The 17188-nt window shown below is 47.3% G+C and overlaps 1 protein-coding gene across 1 annotated transcript in view; it reads right to left on the bottom strand.

The window, feature by feature from the left end:
- The window catches only part of Arid1b (AT-rich interaction domain 1B), a 382103-nt gene that overhangs the window by 240804 nt on the left and 124111 nt on the right, over positions 1-17188 (bottom strand). The window contains 1 exon segment of the mRNA XM_028888631.2: positions 271-381. Within this exon segment, the coding sequence (XP_028744464.2) occupies positions 271-381 (111 nt within the window).

Here is a 17188-nt window from a genome sequence, read left to right as displayed (position 1 = left end):
ATAACGCAACAGAAATTCCTTTGTGCTCACGGAGCGAGTCAGTCAGCGAGACCTTCCAAAGGTGGGCGTCTCAACTGCCCGAGACGCTGCAAACAAAACAGACTTAACCAGAACCGCGCGGCTCTCTCAAGAAAGGAGCCACAAAGTTAATAATTCTCAAATAAAACCGAAGCCTAGACGCTTCTCTCCTGTAATATAAAATAGAGCAGACAAAACAACCCTTGTTGTCAAACTTATTACGTTTTTCCAATCAGTACAGTAATGTCTTACTGGTAAACTCGATGGTCTTTCCTGTTGGATTAAATTCAAGTCTTCGTGGTTGGATTTTCCAGGGGCCAGAGGAGGCTGAGATCTAGTTCCATAGCCTTCCTGAGACATGTCCTAAATAAACACAAACATACAGTCCTCATCAGTATTTCTGAGTGTCGAGCTTCATATTGTAAACAAAAAGAAACAAAAGCTGATCATGATTAAATATTAAGTGATGTTACATTTCGGCCAACATTCATTTAACACTTTATTAAAGCAAAGCAGCAGTGAGTCAATGACAGAAAGGAATTCAAACAGGAGACTACACAGACGGAGGCGAGCTGGCGGGCAGAGGGGAGCTGCCACCCAGCAGAGCGGACCCCAGCCGAGAGCTCACTGGACTGCTACATCCCAAAATGGGCTATACTGCTTAATTACTCCTCGGGCAGGAGGGTGTGGGGACTCTGAAACTCCTAGCCCAGGCTGGCCTTGAACTGTGACCACCTTCCCACCTCAGCTTCCCAAGGGTTGGAATTACAGGGGTGGGCCGCCACACGTGTAGAGCTGAACTATGATTTTGGTCAAATGCTATTTCAATTTTAAAAAATAATTAATGAAAATATCTTAAAATGCCGTCCTAAACATAGAATGGTATGAGTTTCTAGAAAACCAGTAAACACCCAGGTCCTGCAGCCCACAAGCCCATGTGGCATAGTTTAAAACAAACAAACAAACATATTAAAGAACAACAACAAAAAGTGGGGAACAAAACACACCCCAAAACACCTGTCAAGAGCCGAGAAACCCAGCATTTCCCGGGGCCTTTTCTAGAATGCAGGTTCGGTGTTCTGCTGAAATAGCATACAATCCAAATGCTACCCCACCCCACAGCCCCTGCCTAGCAGATGCTGGCTATTTAATACACTGCTCAGCTTTTCTCCACCGCTACCGCACTGACACTTGAGACAGAGTCCCAGAGGCTAAGGGCCTATTACATAGCTTCTCACTTGGCTCTGAAAGCTGAAGAACCAGTTTCGAAAGTAAAAAGAATGGAAAGTACTGCCTTCCAATAAGATTTTCTTCCCTTCTCTGTCAGTTCAAATAGGCATGAAAGAACCATATACAAATTCTATTTTTATTAAATATTACATGGAAAAATGATGTTTATTCGTAAAATCCTCTAAAACTTGTCTGCTTGCCCCACCCCATGCTCATACAGAACACACTGCAAATTCCTTGGCTTCTTAAGTCAAGAAAGAGCTGAGTACTGGAAAGTCCATGAGCCTCGCAAACTGGATCTCACCAGCCAGCACCAGCCAAGGGTCAGTGTAAACTGCCTTTAAACTGGCTCTAAAATAAAGGCACATGCCTGAGAACAGCATTCCAGTCTCTCTTAGAGGCCCTTGGTCTCTAAGGGTGACGTAAGATGCCACCCTTGGGGACTGATTCTGCTGCAGCTGCCCGGGTTGACTTGGGAGTCACACCATGACAAGATGGGAGAGAGACCTGCAACCGAATCACCATGCAACCACGGAAGCCACGGCTCTGCAATCTGGTTGCCTGCAGAGGGTGGCACTTTGGCTTGTGGGGGTTGAGCATGAGTTGGAGGATTATTACCACCCTATCTCCCACCCCTAAAACCAAGCTTCCCACAAATGGAGGTTTCTACTTGCCCTCCTGGGCATCCCACAGTTCTCTGAGATTAACAGCCAGGATTTCAAATCAAGTGGGGGCACAAGGCCTCCTCTGGAGGCCTTCAGCCTGCTACGGAGAAAGCACAGAGGTGCAGACCGGCCGGCCTCACAGCGGCCAAGGAGATGAGCAGGCCTGCTTCTCCACAGCACGCTTGCACGGGGTCTGGGAACCCGCCCTTCTTCAAGCAGCCTCGATGCCGCTAGCTTCTCTCTACTGCAAAACAAACTGCTGCTTAGAGGGCTTGGAGAAGGTTACCACAGCAGGCACACACTGCAGCTCACAGTGCCCTACAGAGGGCTTGGAGAGGGTAACCACAGCGGGCACACACTGCAGCTCACAGTGCCCTACAGAGGGCTTGGAGAAGGTAACCACAGCAGGCACACACTGCAGCTCACAGTGCCCTACAGAGGGCTTGGAGAGGGTAACCACAGCAGGCACACACTGCAGCTCACAGTGCCCTACAGAGGGCTTGGGGAAGGTAACCACAGCGGGCACACACTGCAGCTAGACAGTGCCCCTAAAACAAGCAGCAAGAAGACCACAGCTGAACATGATCAGAAAATGCTATGGCCTCGCAATTCACTCTTGAGGCTTTACTTGTTCAAAGTCATTAGATTCCACGGAAATTTTAAGCACTATTTCTAACCACAGAAACTTTCATTGATTAAATACAGTTGGAAATATTTCATGTGAATGGGAGAATGGCTGAGAGAGCTTGCTCTGCCTTGGGTGGGATTTGAGTGTGAGGATGGAACTGTAGGAGCCGGGGGAGGGCAGGAGTTCTAGCCTGTAGCAGCCACCCCCTCAAGACCGTGTGCAGAGGGACTGAACTGTCTATAACAGAGAAGCTGGGTTTGGAATCCCAGATCCTGGAAGCTGAGGCAGGAGGACCAGGAGTTCGAAATCAGACAGGCCTACACAGCAAGGCACCATACATCCCATACCTCACTTGAGCTATTACTATTATTATTATTACTATTCTTTAGCATGGCTTGTTTTCACTCCAAGTAACTAAACATGCTTCTATAAGCAATAAAAAGACACTGTCAGTACCAGAAAAAAAAATACATTTAACATTGTATTTTATTTTTTTTAAGGCACAGATTTCTATTTGAAAACATCATTGCCATCTCTGGTTATTTATAAACTTAAGCCAGGATACACATATAAGCACTCATTAAATTTATCTGTCCATCATACAAAAAGTCAACACTTGAAAACACCACCATATCGTGACAATCCCCCAGGGCACAAGAACCTAGCACTGGGGTGTGGTTCACCACCTCTGAATGCACCCACATCTCACCTACAGACGTAACGACAGGCTCTGGTCTGACCCATTTCAAATTATGAATCAAGAGTCATGGGAAACTGCCACACAGTGTACAAAGGGCATGGGCAGGGCTAGTGCACATGCTCAGAAACTTTCTCTGAGGCGTCTGGGAAATGGAGTCCACACCGACTGAACGCCTGTGATGGATCACTCCCTTTGTTGGGTACACTGCCACACTACAGCACGAAGCAAGGTCACCTGAAACAGAGCAGGGCCCCAGTGACCTTAAGTGTGAATGAAAAGCTGCACTAAGGATCCAGGGCAAAGGCCAAGTGCACAAGGCGCTTGTTATTTAGCGCTGGGAAAGAGAGAGAGGTGGAGGAGAGGGCAGAGAACAGAAGGGACTTCCATGATGTGAGGTCAAGAGATGCAGAGAAACAGTGAAGAGGAAGAGCGTGTCCTTCCTAGGCTCCCTTCCTCCACAAGGGGTACTAAGCTATTTTTAAAAAATAACCCATCTGTCCTCAGTTTTCCACTGAGTCCAATCACAAGGGAGCGTTACATCCGTCTCCCTTTAGACACCGCTGGAGAAGGCTTTCTGCACATGAACTGGTTCAGCCCCTTCAGTCTCTCACTGTACAGGTGTGACCACACAGCATAGCACTAACTGTAGACATCCTCCTCACGTAGTCGCTCCCCTACTGACGGGCATTCATGCTGCTTCCGTTCCTTCTTGTCTTCATACAGTATTACAGTAAGCAACTTCAAGCATGTGTATTTCATGTGAAATATCCCAGGATCACTATTCTCTGCCCGCGTGATATGATGAACACGGACAGATACTAGCAAAGTACTCTTTTTTTTTTTAATTTCATGTGCATTGGTGTTTTGCCATGGATGTCGGGTCCCTTGGAACCAGAATTACACACAGTTGTGAGCTGCCCTGTGGTGCTGGGAATTGAACCCGGGTCCTCTGGAAGAGTGTCCCTGCCATCTCTCCAGCCCTGGAAAAGTACTCATAACAAAGGAAGAGTGAGGCAGTGCGGTGGTGGCACACGCCTTTAATCCCAGCACTTGGAAGGCAGAGCTAGGCGGATCTCTGTGAGTTCAAGGCCAGCCTGGGCTACCAAGTGAGTTCCAGAAAGGTGCAAAGCTACATAGAGAAACCCTGTCTCGGAAAAAAAAAAAAAGGAAGAGCCGATTCACACCCCAGTTCATCACTATGGAACAATACAAACCAGATGCTCAAGCTCGCTCCCATCACAATATCTAACTCAATATAAAAAGCAGCCAAGTTAGAGTGAAAGAGGTGTGGGTACACCGCTCCACCCCACACCACCGAAAGAAAGAAAACATATATACCATAGACCAAAGGGAATGAGATGAGTGAGGTGGAGGCAAACACAGTCACGGCAAACTCGACAGGAGACGGATGAGGACGCACTCAAAGGGCAGCCAGCCTGCAGGCTTCACACTCCAATAGAGAGCAGGCATGAAAACAGAGCAACCAGGGTGGTTGGGGATGTAGCATAGTGGTACAATGCTTGTCTAGAATGCACAGGTATGTGGGTTTGATGCCCAGTGAGCACATGCTCACATACACACACGTGCGTGTACACACACACACACACACACACGTACACACACACACACTCACACGGGGAAGAGGTCCCCCTGCTTCTTTAACATTCTGGGCACAGGAAGAATGTCTGAGAGGCTTCGTAAACGCCAGTGTTACCCTGGTCAGAATCTTTTGGTGCCTCTGTCTCCCCACTCTGGAAACATCTACCTTCAGATAAACCAATCTCATTGTCACTGGGGTGGGGGAGACACTCCACAGACCACCTCACACTGCAGGTTCTAGGAGATGAGCCCAATGAGAAGAAACTGAATGTGTCTCTAGATAAGGAAATTGAAGGGATCCTTTCCCAGAGGGCACGTGGGCTGGGACAGTCACCACCTTGCCACCTCAGGGACACCTACAGGAGACACCAGCAATGGGAGCTGACAACCCCAACAAGGGGCTGTGCAACAGCCTCCATCTACAGGCCAGCTCCTTCAATGCCCTTGCTCCTGCCTACCACGCAGCAAAACTTGCAGGATTTGCTTGTTTGTGTGCAGTCATATGCTGTGGTCTCAAGAGTGATGGGCTCTTGATATGTATAGCTGTTTGCAGACAACAGGAAGCTTTAAGTTAAAACTACTGCATACTGAATGATTTAATATAATTTTCACTTTTTAAGTTATAGTCTCCTAAATTTGTTTCTTTATAAGCTTCAAGGCTATATACTGACCACTTCCAAAATACTTATTCCAGTATCATGAATAAAAAATTCAAATACAAATTCCTCTTGACAGATTCCAATGCAAGACCGCTCTTTCTGCCTTCCATTATCATCACACAGTTAAGGGCTGAGAGAAGCCAGACACAGAGGCCCATCACTTGGTTCCCCTACATCTTTCATCTGAAGTCCCTACAATGACCCCACATTGACCATTCCACTTCTCTCCATTAACATGGAAACATGTAAGGAAAATTCAGCCTTCATGTCCATGTGTGACTCCTAGCCCTCAACTGTTACTTCTAGTTCAGGCCTCACCTCCCAAACGGGTCTTAGGCTACTAGACATCTGTTCCTTCCTCAATGCCCATGCACAGCTGGCATATCCCCAACCCAACACAAATCTTGTTCATCCTTCCTCCTGCCAGATGGAGGCCCTCTCTATTGGGTGCCCGACTCAGCATCCCACCCACTTCGAGCCCTACAGACTCATAACGAGTGCTCCCGGAACGCTCCCTCAGGCCTATGGATCCATGTGTATGCAGAACAGCTCTTCGTGTCCTCCAGAGAGCAGCCTCAGAGGCTGTGGTCAATGTCACCCTTACAAGTCCTGTCTCACTGGGCCCCAAGCGTACCCCTCTTACTTCCATACCTCAGTTCACCCCTCATCCTCCACGGAGATGTCTGGGCTGACCACAGAACCCTGTTAGAAGGATCTCTAGGACCCTGAAACAATGCCCCAGGCCAGCTTAGATGGGTCACCAACAGAACTGGTTCTCCCACATTAATGACATCTCCAGGAGAAGACCACTGTCTTCTTGGATTCCCAGAGCTTAGCACTGACTAACTCGACAGCAGCCAGGTAGGGGGCTGGCAGGAGTTGTCAAAGCTCACACCCCAACACCAAAATAAAACTCCTGAGGACACACACTCAGAGCTGAGCACCGGCTCACGTCCAGGAACACACATCACGTTAGCGGCTACCCCGTCTGGGAGCAATGTGTTACTAGACGTGGTTCGCTGCCTGCTACTGGCAGAATTGAGGGGAAGATGGCTGTGAAAGACTGCACTAAATATACACTGGAAATCAAGGAAGAAAGGACTGTAGAGAGCAGCAAAGGAACCACTGTGGGTGGGGGTGGAATGGGACACTGTGGGTCTCTAGAAAACAGGCCAGCAAGCCAATAGTCTGCAAAACACCCGCTAACACCTTAGAGCAAACTGCCAATTCTTACATTTTAATTATTTTTTAAAATGAGCCATTGAGACGGCTCCATGGGTTACAAGAGCTTGCCACTCAAGCATGATGACTTAAGTGGGATCCCCAAAAACCACAGTGAAAGAAGAGAACAGACTCCACCAAAATGTCCTCTCATCTCCATATGTGCCCTAGACCACACTCAGGCCCACACTCACACTCAGATCATAAACACACCCTAGACACACAATAATAAACTTTTAAATAACAAATTAAAAGGTCCAGGGAACAGGTTGAGTGAATCAGAATATTTCACACTGTGGGAATCCCAGAACATGACTCAGTTTCTTCCACAAAGGATAACAGAATAAGAGAGAGAGAGACAGAGGAAATGCTAGAAATGTGTAAGTTAAAAGATATTAACCAGGGACATGTTGGTTCAGACCTTAAAAGCATGGGTTGCTTTTGCAGATGAACTGGGTTCAGTTCTCAGCCCCCACATGGCAGTTCACAACCACCTGTAACTTCAGAACTCTGTGGGCATTGGGCATGCACATGGTGGACACACAAATATGAAGACAAAATGACACAAAATAAAAACATGTTTAAAAAGGTACTAATCAAAGATTGGACTTGAAGTTCACAATGTCTGGACTTGACTTCAAACAGTACGATAGGGTTGGAGTGTGACAGGGTTAGAATGCATGAGCCCTGGGTTCAGTTTGGGGGTGGGGGGCTCCAGGGAAGCACAGATGAAGAAGACACGAGATGGAGGATGTAGACAGACAATGAAGCTGAGTGGTTCGATCCTGTCTCCATTTATCACTGAACTCTCCCACGCATGCTCCTCCCTCCTGCTCCAAAATTCCTCTAGCTCATGGAAGGATCACATGACAAAAGCCCAAACGCTTTTCTACTGCTACTGATACCACAGTCCACTTTTCACCTTCAATTAAAACCATGTTCTCCGCCATATCTGATACATAAATGTATTGGTGCATTTGCATGTGCACACGTAGACACAGGTACATGTGCACACTCACATGAAGGAGTCCAAAGGTCAGATATGTGCTTCAAATACTACTTAGCTCCTCTTACTCCCAAGGACAATTCTCCTGCAGACTTGAAGGGACTCGAGAGAAAAGGTGGGCCTGAGCGGCTTCAGCGCTCTCTCCTGAGGAGGTCAATAACACTCACAGTGACATTCTCACTGCAAACTCCTGTCACCGGCGAGTGGCAGCCGACTACTGCCCAGACTGAGGAGGTGACAGCTGTCCCCTGGACCTGCAGCGAGGGGGAGGCCTGTGAGGGGCACAGAGCACAAGCCTTTGCTTTCGCTCCATTCCTTCTGAACTAGCAGTGTGTGAGTGAGGAGGAAAAGCACATGGATGACTAAAATCACATCCTAACATAGACTACTCAAGAGCTAAGGACTACAGTAATCCAGATTTTTAATAATCCACTCATTTTTCAAAACTCACAAAGATCAATCAATCAGCTGTGGTCACTCCTTGTCTGGGTACTCATCAGGGAAAGGCAGCACATGTTAAAATCTATGGAACACCCCAGAGTCTCCATTCCACAACTTACTATCAAACACAGCCCTTTCTTCATCCATGAAGCCTAGCACCGTGCCTGGCAAAGTGAACTATCCAGCCTATGGCAATTATTCTATTTCATTGAAAAGCACATCGAAGAATTAGAATCAAAATGTTAACTCATCTACTGTTGGGCCCTGGCCCCCGTTTTTTGGGGAGCTGTTGCCTTGCATGCTGACCTTGATCAGATGTCCTCCCTTTGCTAATTCCCTGCCGGATTCATTTCTCCTAAACAGCTTACCGGAGGTTCCTTGTTTGCGTTTCCTGCATATTGGTGTAATGCTAGAATGTAAAACAGCTGTAGCGAACTTTTGCCCCCCGGTTCTCCCACTATGCTGTAAGTCTGTATTTAAGGCCTCCTCCCTCCTTCCATAAAGGGCATTCTACCAATGACCTGCTGTCTTGTCTCTGTTTAATCCTCAGCCCCTCACTCGGACACGGTGAACGGGTAGTAATGCGGGCGTTGCTACAATCTACTAGGACCTTACCTCACGGCCACGGCGTTGATGGTGGCGACCATTGTAGCAGCTAGTACATCTACTAGGACCTTACCTCACAGCCACGGTGTTGACGGTTGCGACCATTGTAGCAGCTAGTACATCTACTAGGACCCTACCTCACGGCCACGGTGTTGACGGTGGCGACCACCTTAGCAGCTAGTACGCAGTCACCACTCCTTGTTTGCCAGGTGTCTTTTGAGTGTTTTATTCACTCGATAAATTCTTGGCCTTCATACTGACCCCATGAGACAGGTGCAGCGATTTCTCAGTATCTATGGAGTACTGGTCCTTGCACCAATGATGTATGGGCACTAGGGATCTCTTAGATAAAATGGCTTAGCACCTGCTAGACCCTAAGTACATTTTCCCCATACTTAAATCATGTAGATAACTCATGACACCCAATGCAATGTCAATGCTACGTAAGCAGTTACACCGTGCACCATAAGGAGAGATGACAAGGAGAAACGTCTGTGTGAGCTCAGTGGAGATGCAACTTGACTTTCTGAATACTCCTATCTGGTGACTGAAGCAAGGGTCACAAAGCGCCAGATGTCCCGCTCCACTGACGAAGAACTCAAAGCATGGCGGCCGAAGGACTCACCTGCGGGCAGGGAGTCGTCAATGGCTGAGCTAACTGGGAACCAATGCATTCTTCCGACGGTGCCCACAACATTCTGCCCTATAACCCATTCAGTATCTGACAAGATCTAGCCTGAGCTCACACACACTCCAGGTATAACCAACTCTCCAAGTTCGCGTGCCCTTAGTGATTACATATATCATTTTCATTAAATTATCATAATTGAGAGGTTCATAGTATCAAGGTACCTAGTATCAAGTGCTGTATCATGACCAGGGTGAGTTAGTTCTCAGGCCTCTGTGGCTGTGAACTATGCCCGTATTTTCCCTGTTCCACAGAGGTGATGATGGCCATTTATTTAGGTTTTATTCTTATTGGCTCTGAACACCCTGGGGAGCTGATTCCCACTGCAACAACAACATGTCTTCATTGCTCCCAGACCAAGAAGCACATCACCTAAGGGCACGGCCCAGCAGGGCTTCACCAAGTTTACTGGGCAAAACTACACAGAACCAACAGTGGCAATCACCAGAAATGGCCCATAATTTCAATGAGATTATTAAAGAAGGTTAATTACAAATAGCCAGATTTAACATTATAATCTTTTATAAAAATAAACTGAAATACAAATGAAAGTACTAAAGACTTCCCAAACCCTGTTGGTGCCTGATTTGAAATGCACAATAACAGCTCTCGCTGCCCGAGTGACTCGGGTCTGACCAGTTATCTCCGCTGCCACTTTGTTACTGTGCACATGCTTCAATTAGAGGAAGAATACGAGGGTCACGAGTGGCCTGTCAGCACCTACGCAAACCCAGTGCATGAAACCCACAGACTAGACAAACAGAACCTGCGTCTGCCGCGGGGAGGGCGGGCCTGCTAACTCATCTCTAACCCTCTACAGAGCCCCCTTAAAACTGAGTCCTCAGAAATGCTGATGGAGCCCAAGCTGCTAGAAAAGGGGTATGGAGCAGCTCAGTGGGAAAGCACTGGCCTCGCAAGCTTGAGGACCTGAGTTCAGTTCCTGGCACCCATGTAAAAGCTGGCTGTGGTATTGTGTTCTTGTAACCCCAGCCCTGGGGAGGGAGCTCCCTGTGTGCGCCTGGCAGCCCAGCCTAGCCTAATCTAGGAGCCCCAGGTCCCAGTAAGAGAACCTGACGGAGACAGCTCCTGAGAAAAGACGCTGGAGGTCACCGCTGACCAGCCAGCCAAGCCTACTGGCAAGGCCCAGGCTTGTGAGGGAAGCTCCCGAATGAATGAACTGTGTTCCTGCAGAAAGACTCGAGGAACTGAAGGAAACAAGACAGAGGATCGTGTGGTGGTATTCTAATTGTACTGAAATATTATTTTGATTGTATGTTAATAAATAAAGTTGTCTGGGGGTCAGAGCTATTAGAGCCATAGCAAGAGTGTGGCGGTGGTGGCACACGCCTTTAATCCCATAAGATCTCTGTGTGTTCAGGGTCAGAGCTATTAGAGCCATAGCAAGAGTGTGGCGGTGGTGGCACACGCCTTTAATCCCATAAGATCTCTGTGTGTTCAGGGATACAGTCAGCATTGGAGACATATACCTTTAAGACCTAGGGGGCTGTACATTCAGACAGTGACGAGGCAGTCATGTGTTTGGGTTTACAACCAATGAGAAGGCAGAACAACATACTTTAAAAAAACTAACCGACAGGAAGTAGGTCTCTTTTCGCGAAGCTGGGACAGCAGAAGGAAGGGTGAGATTTAGCTCTGAGCTCTGACCTCTTGGCTTTCTCTTTTACATTGTTTCTGTGTTTCTTATTTAATAAGACGGTTGGTTACATCTACAGGATCGAGGACAAGAAGCCCCAGAAAGCTCAACAGAAGACGGCTATCGACGGCTGTCTCACACCCACCAAAAGGTCTCCACACCAAGACCCCACACAGGCCCTGGGCGTGTCTGACCAGGAGTGTGATGATAACTGGTCACTTTACTTCATTTATTCATTTCTAATTTTGCTTTTTCAAGACAGGGTTTCTCTGTGTAACAGCCTGGCTGTCCTGGAACTCACTCTGTGGACCAGGTTGGCCTTGAACTCACAGAGATCCTCCTGCCTCTGACTCCCGAGTGGGATTAAAGGTGTGCACCACCACCACTGATCACTTTAAAGAACTGTAAAAATGAAGTACTTGAAGGCAGGCCTGGTGGCTCTTTCTTCAATGTAGTTTATACTTTAAGATAATGTGAGAATATATGGCATGGTGGCACATTCCTTTAATCCCAGTATCCAAGAGGTAGAAGCAGGTGGATCTTTGTTGCCTTTGAGGTCACTCCTCACAGTGAGTTCCAAGGCCAGGGCTGTACAGTGAGACCTTGTCTTATTAAAAAACAAAAAAGTGTGTGGGGGGGAGAGGGTGACACCTAGAGGGTGATCACACTGGAGAGGAAAATCACACTGAAGAGACCACAGATCCAGGTACTCTCATCTGTGGAAACCAGGCCATATACATCACTTCCAAGAAATAACAGAAACTCTAGCTTGCTTAAAAATTCTTCTAAACTGTTTAAAAAAAAGAAAATATATATAATGTATGTGTGTGTATTTCACTTAAGGATTACTATGGTTATAGGAAAATTTTACCTTTAAAAAGAGAATTAAATTTCACTTGGGAAAAAGAAGAAATGTGAGATTTATCATAAATTACATCTTAATTAAACATGAGAATCATTGATGTAAAGCAAGGATGATATCCAACATATTTGGCAACTAGTAAAATGGTGGATCCAGAGTCCTGGAGTCCCCTGCTACACTAGACATTGCCAGGGCTCTGGTCAAGGGATCTGACAAGCTACGTCAAAAACCAGGGTAATCTACAGTGACTTCCAAGGAGGGTCCCCACTTGCAGGCGGCAGCGCTGGGGGGTTCCACAGATAGGAAAATTACTAGGCTGTGCCCCACATTATTGAGTCAGAACCTCCACGAGTGGGGGCCACCAATCTGTGCTGCAGACACCAGGTCTGAAAGCAAATGTAAAGGCGTCACTGATGGCCTCAGGCTTGCCCATCTGCCCATCTCTGGAGCAAATCTGTCTCCACAGTACAAACAGCAGTGAAAGAGACAGGGAGCTCATTAGATTAAAGCCAGCTGCAACCAAACCCAACTCCAGGCAGAACGGCTTCTGTGTGATGCCCAGTGTTCCGGTGCTAACGGAGTCGGCGCGCAGGAACAAGGCCAGCCGGGCACGAGACCGGAAGGCAGGCAGGGTTAGCTGTGTGCGCACCGGTGGCTCTCGAACTCTGACGTACATCCAGATGTCTGCAAGAACACAGACACCAAGGTCCTCCCCAAGGAACAGCTGGGCAAGAGAAGTTGCCAAGTAAACACCCTGCAAGATTCTGAGGCCAACAGTCCTTCCTCTTCCACGCATGCTCACTGCCACCTGTCCAATGGCCTCTCCCCGTTCTGCTTTCACAAAAGTTAACCCAGAGAGAGGACACATTCCTCACCCCACACGCCAAACTTTGCGGGGAAATCAGTCAGCAAATGAACTAATTCTGTCATCTCCCTTACTGTATGTGGGGGTGTGGGGGTGGGGGGGACCAGCGCCTAAACTAGGAAACCCCAACACAGCACTGCTTTTTTTGAGCTGGGCGGTGGTGGCGCACACCTTTAATCCCAGCACTCGGGAGGCAGAGGCAGGCGGATCTCTGTGAGTTCGAGGCCAGCCTGGGCTACCAAGTGAGTTCCAGGACAGGCTCCAAAGCTACACAGAGAAACCCTGTCGTGAAAAACAAAACCAAACAAAACAAAACAAAAAAAACATTTATGAATACTCTTCCACTGTAGCACAATATACACAGAGCTTGTTACTCAAGAAATGTCTCTAATCAAAATGACTGATAAGGATGAACATTTACTTTTTTATTCATTTATTTATTTATTTGCATATGGTGTTTGGCTTACTTGTGTGTCAGTTTTTGTCTGGTACCCATGGAGGCCAGAAGAGGGCAATGGATCTCCTGGGATTGGAACTACAGACAACTGTGATCCACCCTGAAGGTGCTGGGACCAGAACCTTGGTCTTCTTTTAAAGTAAAATGAAAAGTGCTAAAAGTAGCAAAAGAAAAGGGGGGTCCCCAATTTTCTTGCATTAGAATATAAATATAAAGGGAAGAGAAGGCTGTAAAAATACCGTGAGTCTCCATGACTCTGACATCCCCCACCCCCAGGCTCAGTGGCATCCATGACCGGGTGATGCACCTGCCCTGTCTTTCTGAACAGACCCAACACTGCAAGGCAGATGCCTACAGCAAGCCTGGGAGACACTCTAACCCAGAGCCAGGTCCAAATGCTCCTGGCCTACCTAAGCATCCAGGCAGCTCTGCCAGGGAATCCTCTTTCAACACCTTTCTGAAGGAAATTAAGTGTTCAAATAGACATCACAATATCATTCCTCAATTTCTGGTTGGGTTTCCCTTTCGATTCTCATTCTAAAAAAAAAAAAAAAAATACAATGTTTTGAGAATATTAATTTTCAAATGTAGCATTATCAAATTATAACGCAATGCAGTTAGATTTCCAGTTACACTCCAAATATAAAGGGGTACTACCTATTCCATTAAAGCCACAACTGCGGACGAGTAGCCATGACGTCATCTTCTCGATGACCACGTTTACACCCATAGGCTAGGCCGGAGAACCTGCTTTTCGCCTTGGGCAGCAGTAACTGCAGAGACTCAGAACTGGTCAAGGGGACGAGGTGAGTGACAGCTCATCCATTAATGAACATTAATGCACGTCTGTGTCACCCCCTCCAAGACTCAGGGAACCTAACAGTAGAAGAGGTGGAAGAATACAAAGGGCAGAGGAAGAGACAGTCGCGTCAACCCCTGTTACATCACTGAAGTCACAGAAGCTGTGGTTACCTGCGCAAGATCTGCCCAAGACTGGGGGTGCTCAGCCCTACCCTCTCTGGGGGTTGCTGGGGAAGGGAGAAGACATTTCCTGAGTGGCCTAGTTACTGTAAACAGCCCCTCACACATCTCCTTTTAGCAACCTTAAAGAAACTGACTGGGTCATCAAGTTTAAGGGACGTGTGTACATGCATGAGTGTGCAAGCATGTGTGTATGTGTGTGTGTGTGTGTGTGTGTGTGTGTGTGTGTGTGAAGACCAGGAAGATTAGCTGGGAAGAGGAAGGAGATCAGCAGGAGACAAGAGAAGGTAATGGGGGGGTGAATATGACCAAAATACATGTATGAAAATGTCATAAGACCAATGCTACATAATTAATATATACTAATAAAAAAAATAGATGAGAACCAGGTGTGGTTACTGATGGCTCCTAATCTCAGAACTAGGATGCTTCAGGTAGGAAGATTGCTATGAGTGTGGGGCTAGCCTGGGCTATTTAGTAAGCTCCAGACCAGCCTGAGCTACACTGAGAGACCCTGGAAGAGATGTGCTTTGGACACCAAAGGTTCTTACTTTCCCAGTTACTAAGAAGAAACTCAGGCTCAGAGCACAGAATTCAGAGCCACCTGACTCCACAGCAGTCAAGAAGAAGCATCCTTGCCAGATGGCCTTCTAACATACTCCAAACACTACTTCTACGTTCTTCGGGGGTTTCCAAACCTGCAGGGATAAGAACTCCTAAAACACAGAACCAACGGATGGTCCTCCCGAACACAACCATTACTAGCCTGCTGGGATGGTGGGTAAGGAATGTAACTCACAAGGAGCCGGACACGGAGGACAGCCTCTCCACACGCACCTGCCTGCCACCCACACACGTCTCACCAACCCTCCTGCACCAGCCTGGCTGCCCTGGTACAGGGACTTGCTCACCCATCAGTCTAGGAATGGCCCGCACTTCCCCTTAAAGTAACACCCAGGTTCTCTCCTCAGTCCCTCAAACTTACTAAATTTCTCCAGCATGTGTTCAAAACTCAAGATCACTCTCACACAGGGCAAGCAAGAAGAGTGAGGAGATTCCAATTCAATTATAACCGAAAACTGGCCAGTCACTCGTATATCCTGACCTGTATAAAGCTCACAGATTCTCCTGTGACTTCCTAAAGGCTAAGTGATTCCTGGCAATGGACTCAATACGACCCAAATGAAAGGGACATGTTAACAACATGGCTCCTTAGGCCAAGTCTCCTCTCAAGCTGAAGGAGTGGCTCCTACCTGTGCTGATGTAAGCAGAGGTGGAAACAGAGATTAAGTGCTTGTACCGCAGGATGCATGCTCACCCCAGGATGCATGTGTACCGCAGGATGCATGTGTCACAGGCACCTAACTGAAGATGACTTTGGAGAGCCCTCAGTCGCTGGGTGACTCAGGTGCTTGGGGATGGGAGAGGCGTGCTGATACAAGTTCTACTTTAGAAATACATTTCACTGAATGTCACATGTAAGAATATATTTTTTCAGAGCTGAACTGTAAGATTCCACTAACACCAACTGTGACAGCTTGTATTACACCATTCCAAACGCCTCACCCTCCTGTTCCAGCACTATTTCCTTCTGAAAAGGGAGCAGCCATTTACCACACACTTGTAGGTCATGGCATTTCCATCTGAAAACTGCTGACAATGGATGGGTATAAAGAAAGAGGTGTGATTTTTTTTTTTTAAGAAAGTACAGTTAAAACACCTGTATCCCCCCCCACCACACACACACACATAACTTACTTCCATTTGGCTCAGCTACCAATGACCTGACTCACTGTTAGAAGGGAACAGTAAATACTACGGCTTTTGTTTCTTTTAGACTGAAGGATGGGGTGGGGGATGGTTCAGTGGTTAAGAGCGCTTGCTTCTTTTTCTGGAGGACCAGAGTTGAGTTCCCAGCGCCCGCATCAGGCAGTGTCTAACGGCCTAAACTTTAGCTCCGGGGAATCCAACACCCTCTGCTGGCCTCCAAGGACGTCATAAATAAAAAAATAAAATATTTTTAAAAACTTGATAGTCTTTTACTTCTTTTTAATTTTGGAGGGGAGAGGCAAGGAAAGCCACATTGGCTAGTAAGACCTTGGAGCTGAAGTGCGGTATCATTTAGAGCACATTGCCCTCTATTCACTAACACAGAACTGGTCCTTGCTAAGACCACATCACCTCCCATCAACACACACACTCTTTCCTCAAGACCTTCTCAGAGACACCAACCAACATCATGTCCCTGTGCCATCACAAGCAAGTGTGGCTGGAAGGCTTCTCATCTACAGCCCTACCGTCACCCTCCTGATTTCACTGGGGCTCCTCAGGAGCAGGCAAGTCCCACTAAGCACTGATGAAGTTTGAGACACTCCCTTGCATGAAAGCTCCCAGGGACTCTGCTTTTGCTCTTACTGTGGGTCATACCTATGGCAGTTTTCCTAGTAACCTGAGGTTAACACACACAAAAAACAAAAGACAAATTTATATCTTAGGAAGACATTCAAAATACCTGATATTTTCCTCAAGAATCTGGAGCAGCATTGAAAACCATAAACTACACCCACTACCTGGAACTCTGGATGTCCGAATTGCTTTGCGCTGCAGACCTCTAATAATGCATCCTACTACAGGTCTCTGAGGCAGCCGCGACTCGGTGGGCTTATTGGTGCAACCTCTGTAGAGAGGAGGGCTGTCCCAGCTCTGACATCGGTGGTGCTATACGCAGGGAAAGAGGGTGTGGCTATGCAAGGCTGCTGACTGTCCAGGTCTTAAGGGTGACAGTGTCTTCCTGTCACCTCAGGAATCTGATGGACAAGGAGAAACCTTCCCTTCATTCCACCTGGTTCCACAGATACAATGAGAAGAAAGGGAGCCTGGGAAGCAGGACGCATCCTGAGTAGCACAC

This window comes from Peromyscus leucopus, chromosome 8a (genome assembly GCF_004664715.2).
Source record: "Peromyscus leucopus breed LL Stock chromosome 8a, UCI_PerLeu_2.1, whole genome shotgun sequence".
Classification (NCBI taxonomy): domain Eukaryota; kingdom Metazoa; phylum Chordata; class Mammalia; order Rodentia; family Cricetidae; genus Peromyscus; species Peromyscus leucopus.
The sequence above is the reverse complement of the archived record's forward strand: the minus strand, read 5'-3'. Positions and strand labels throughout refer to the sequence as shown.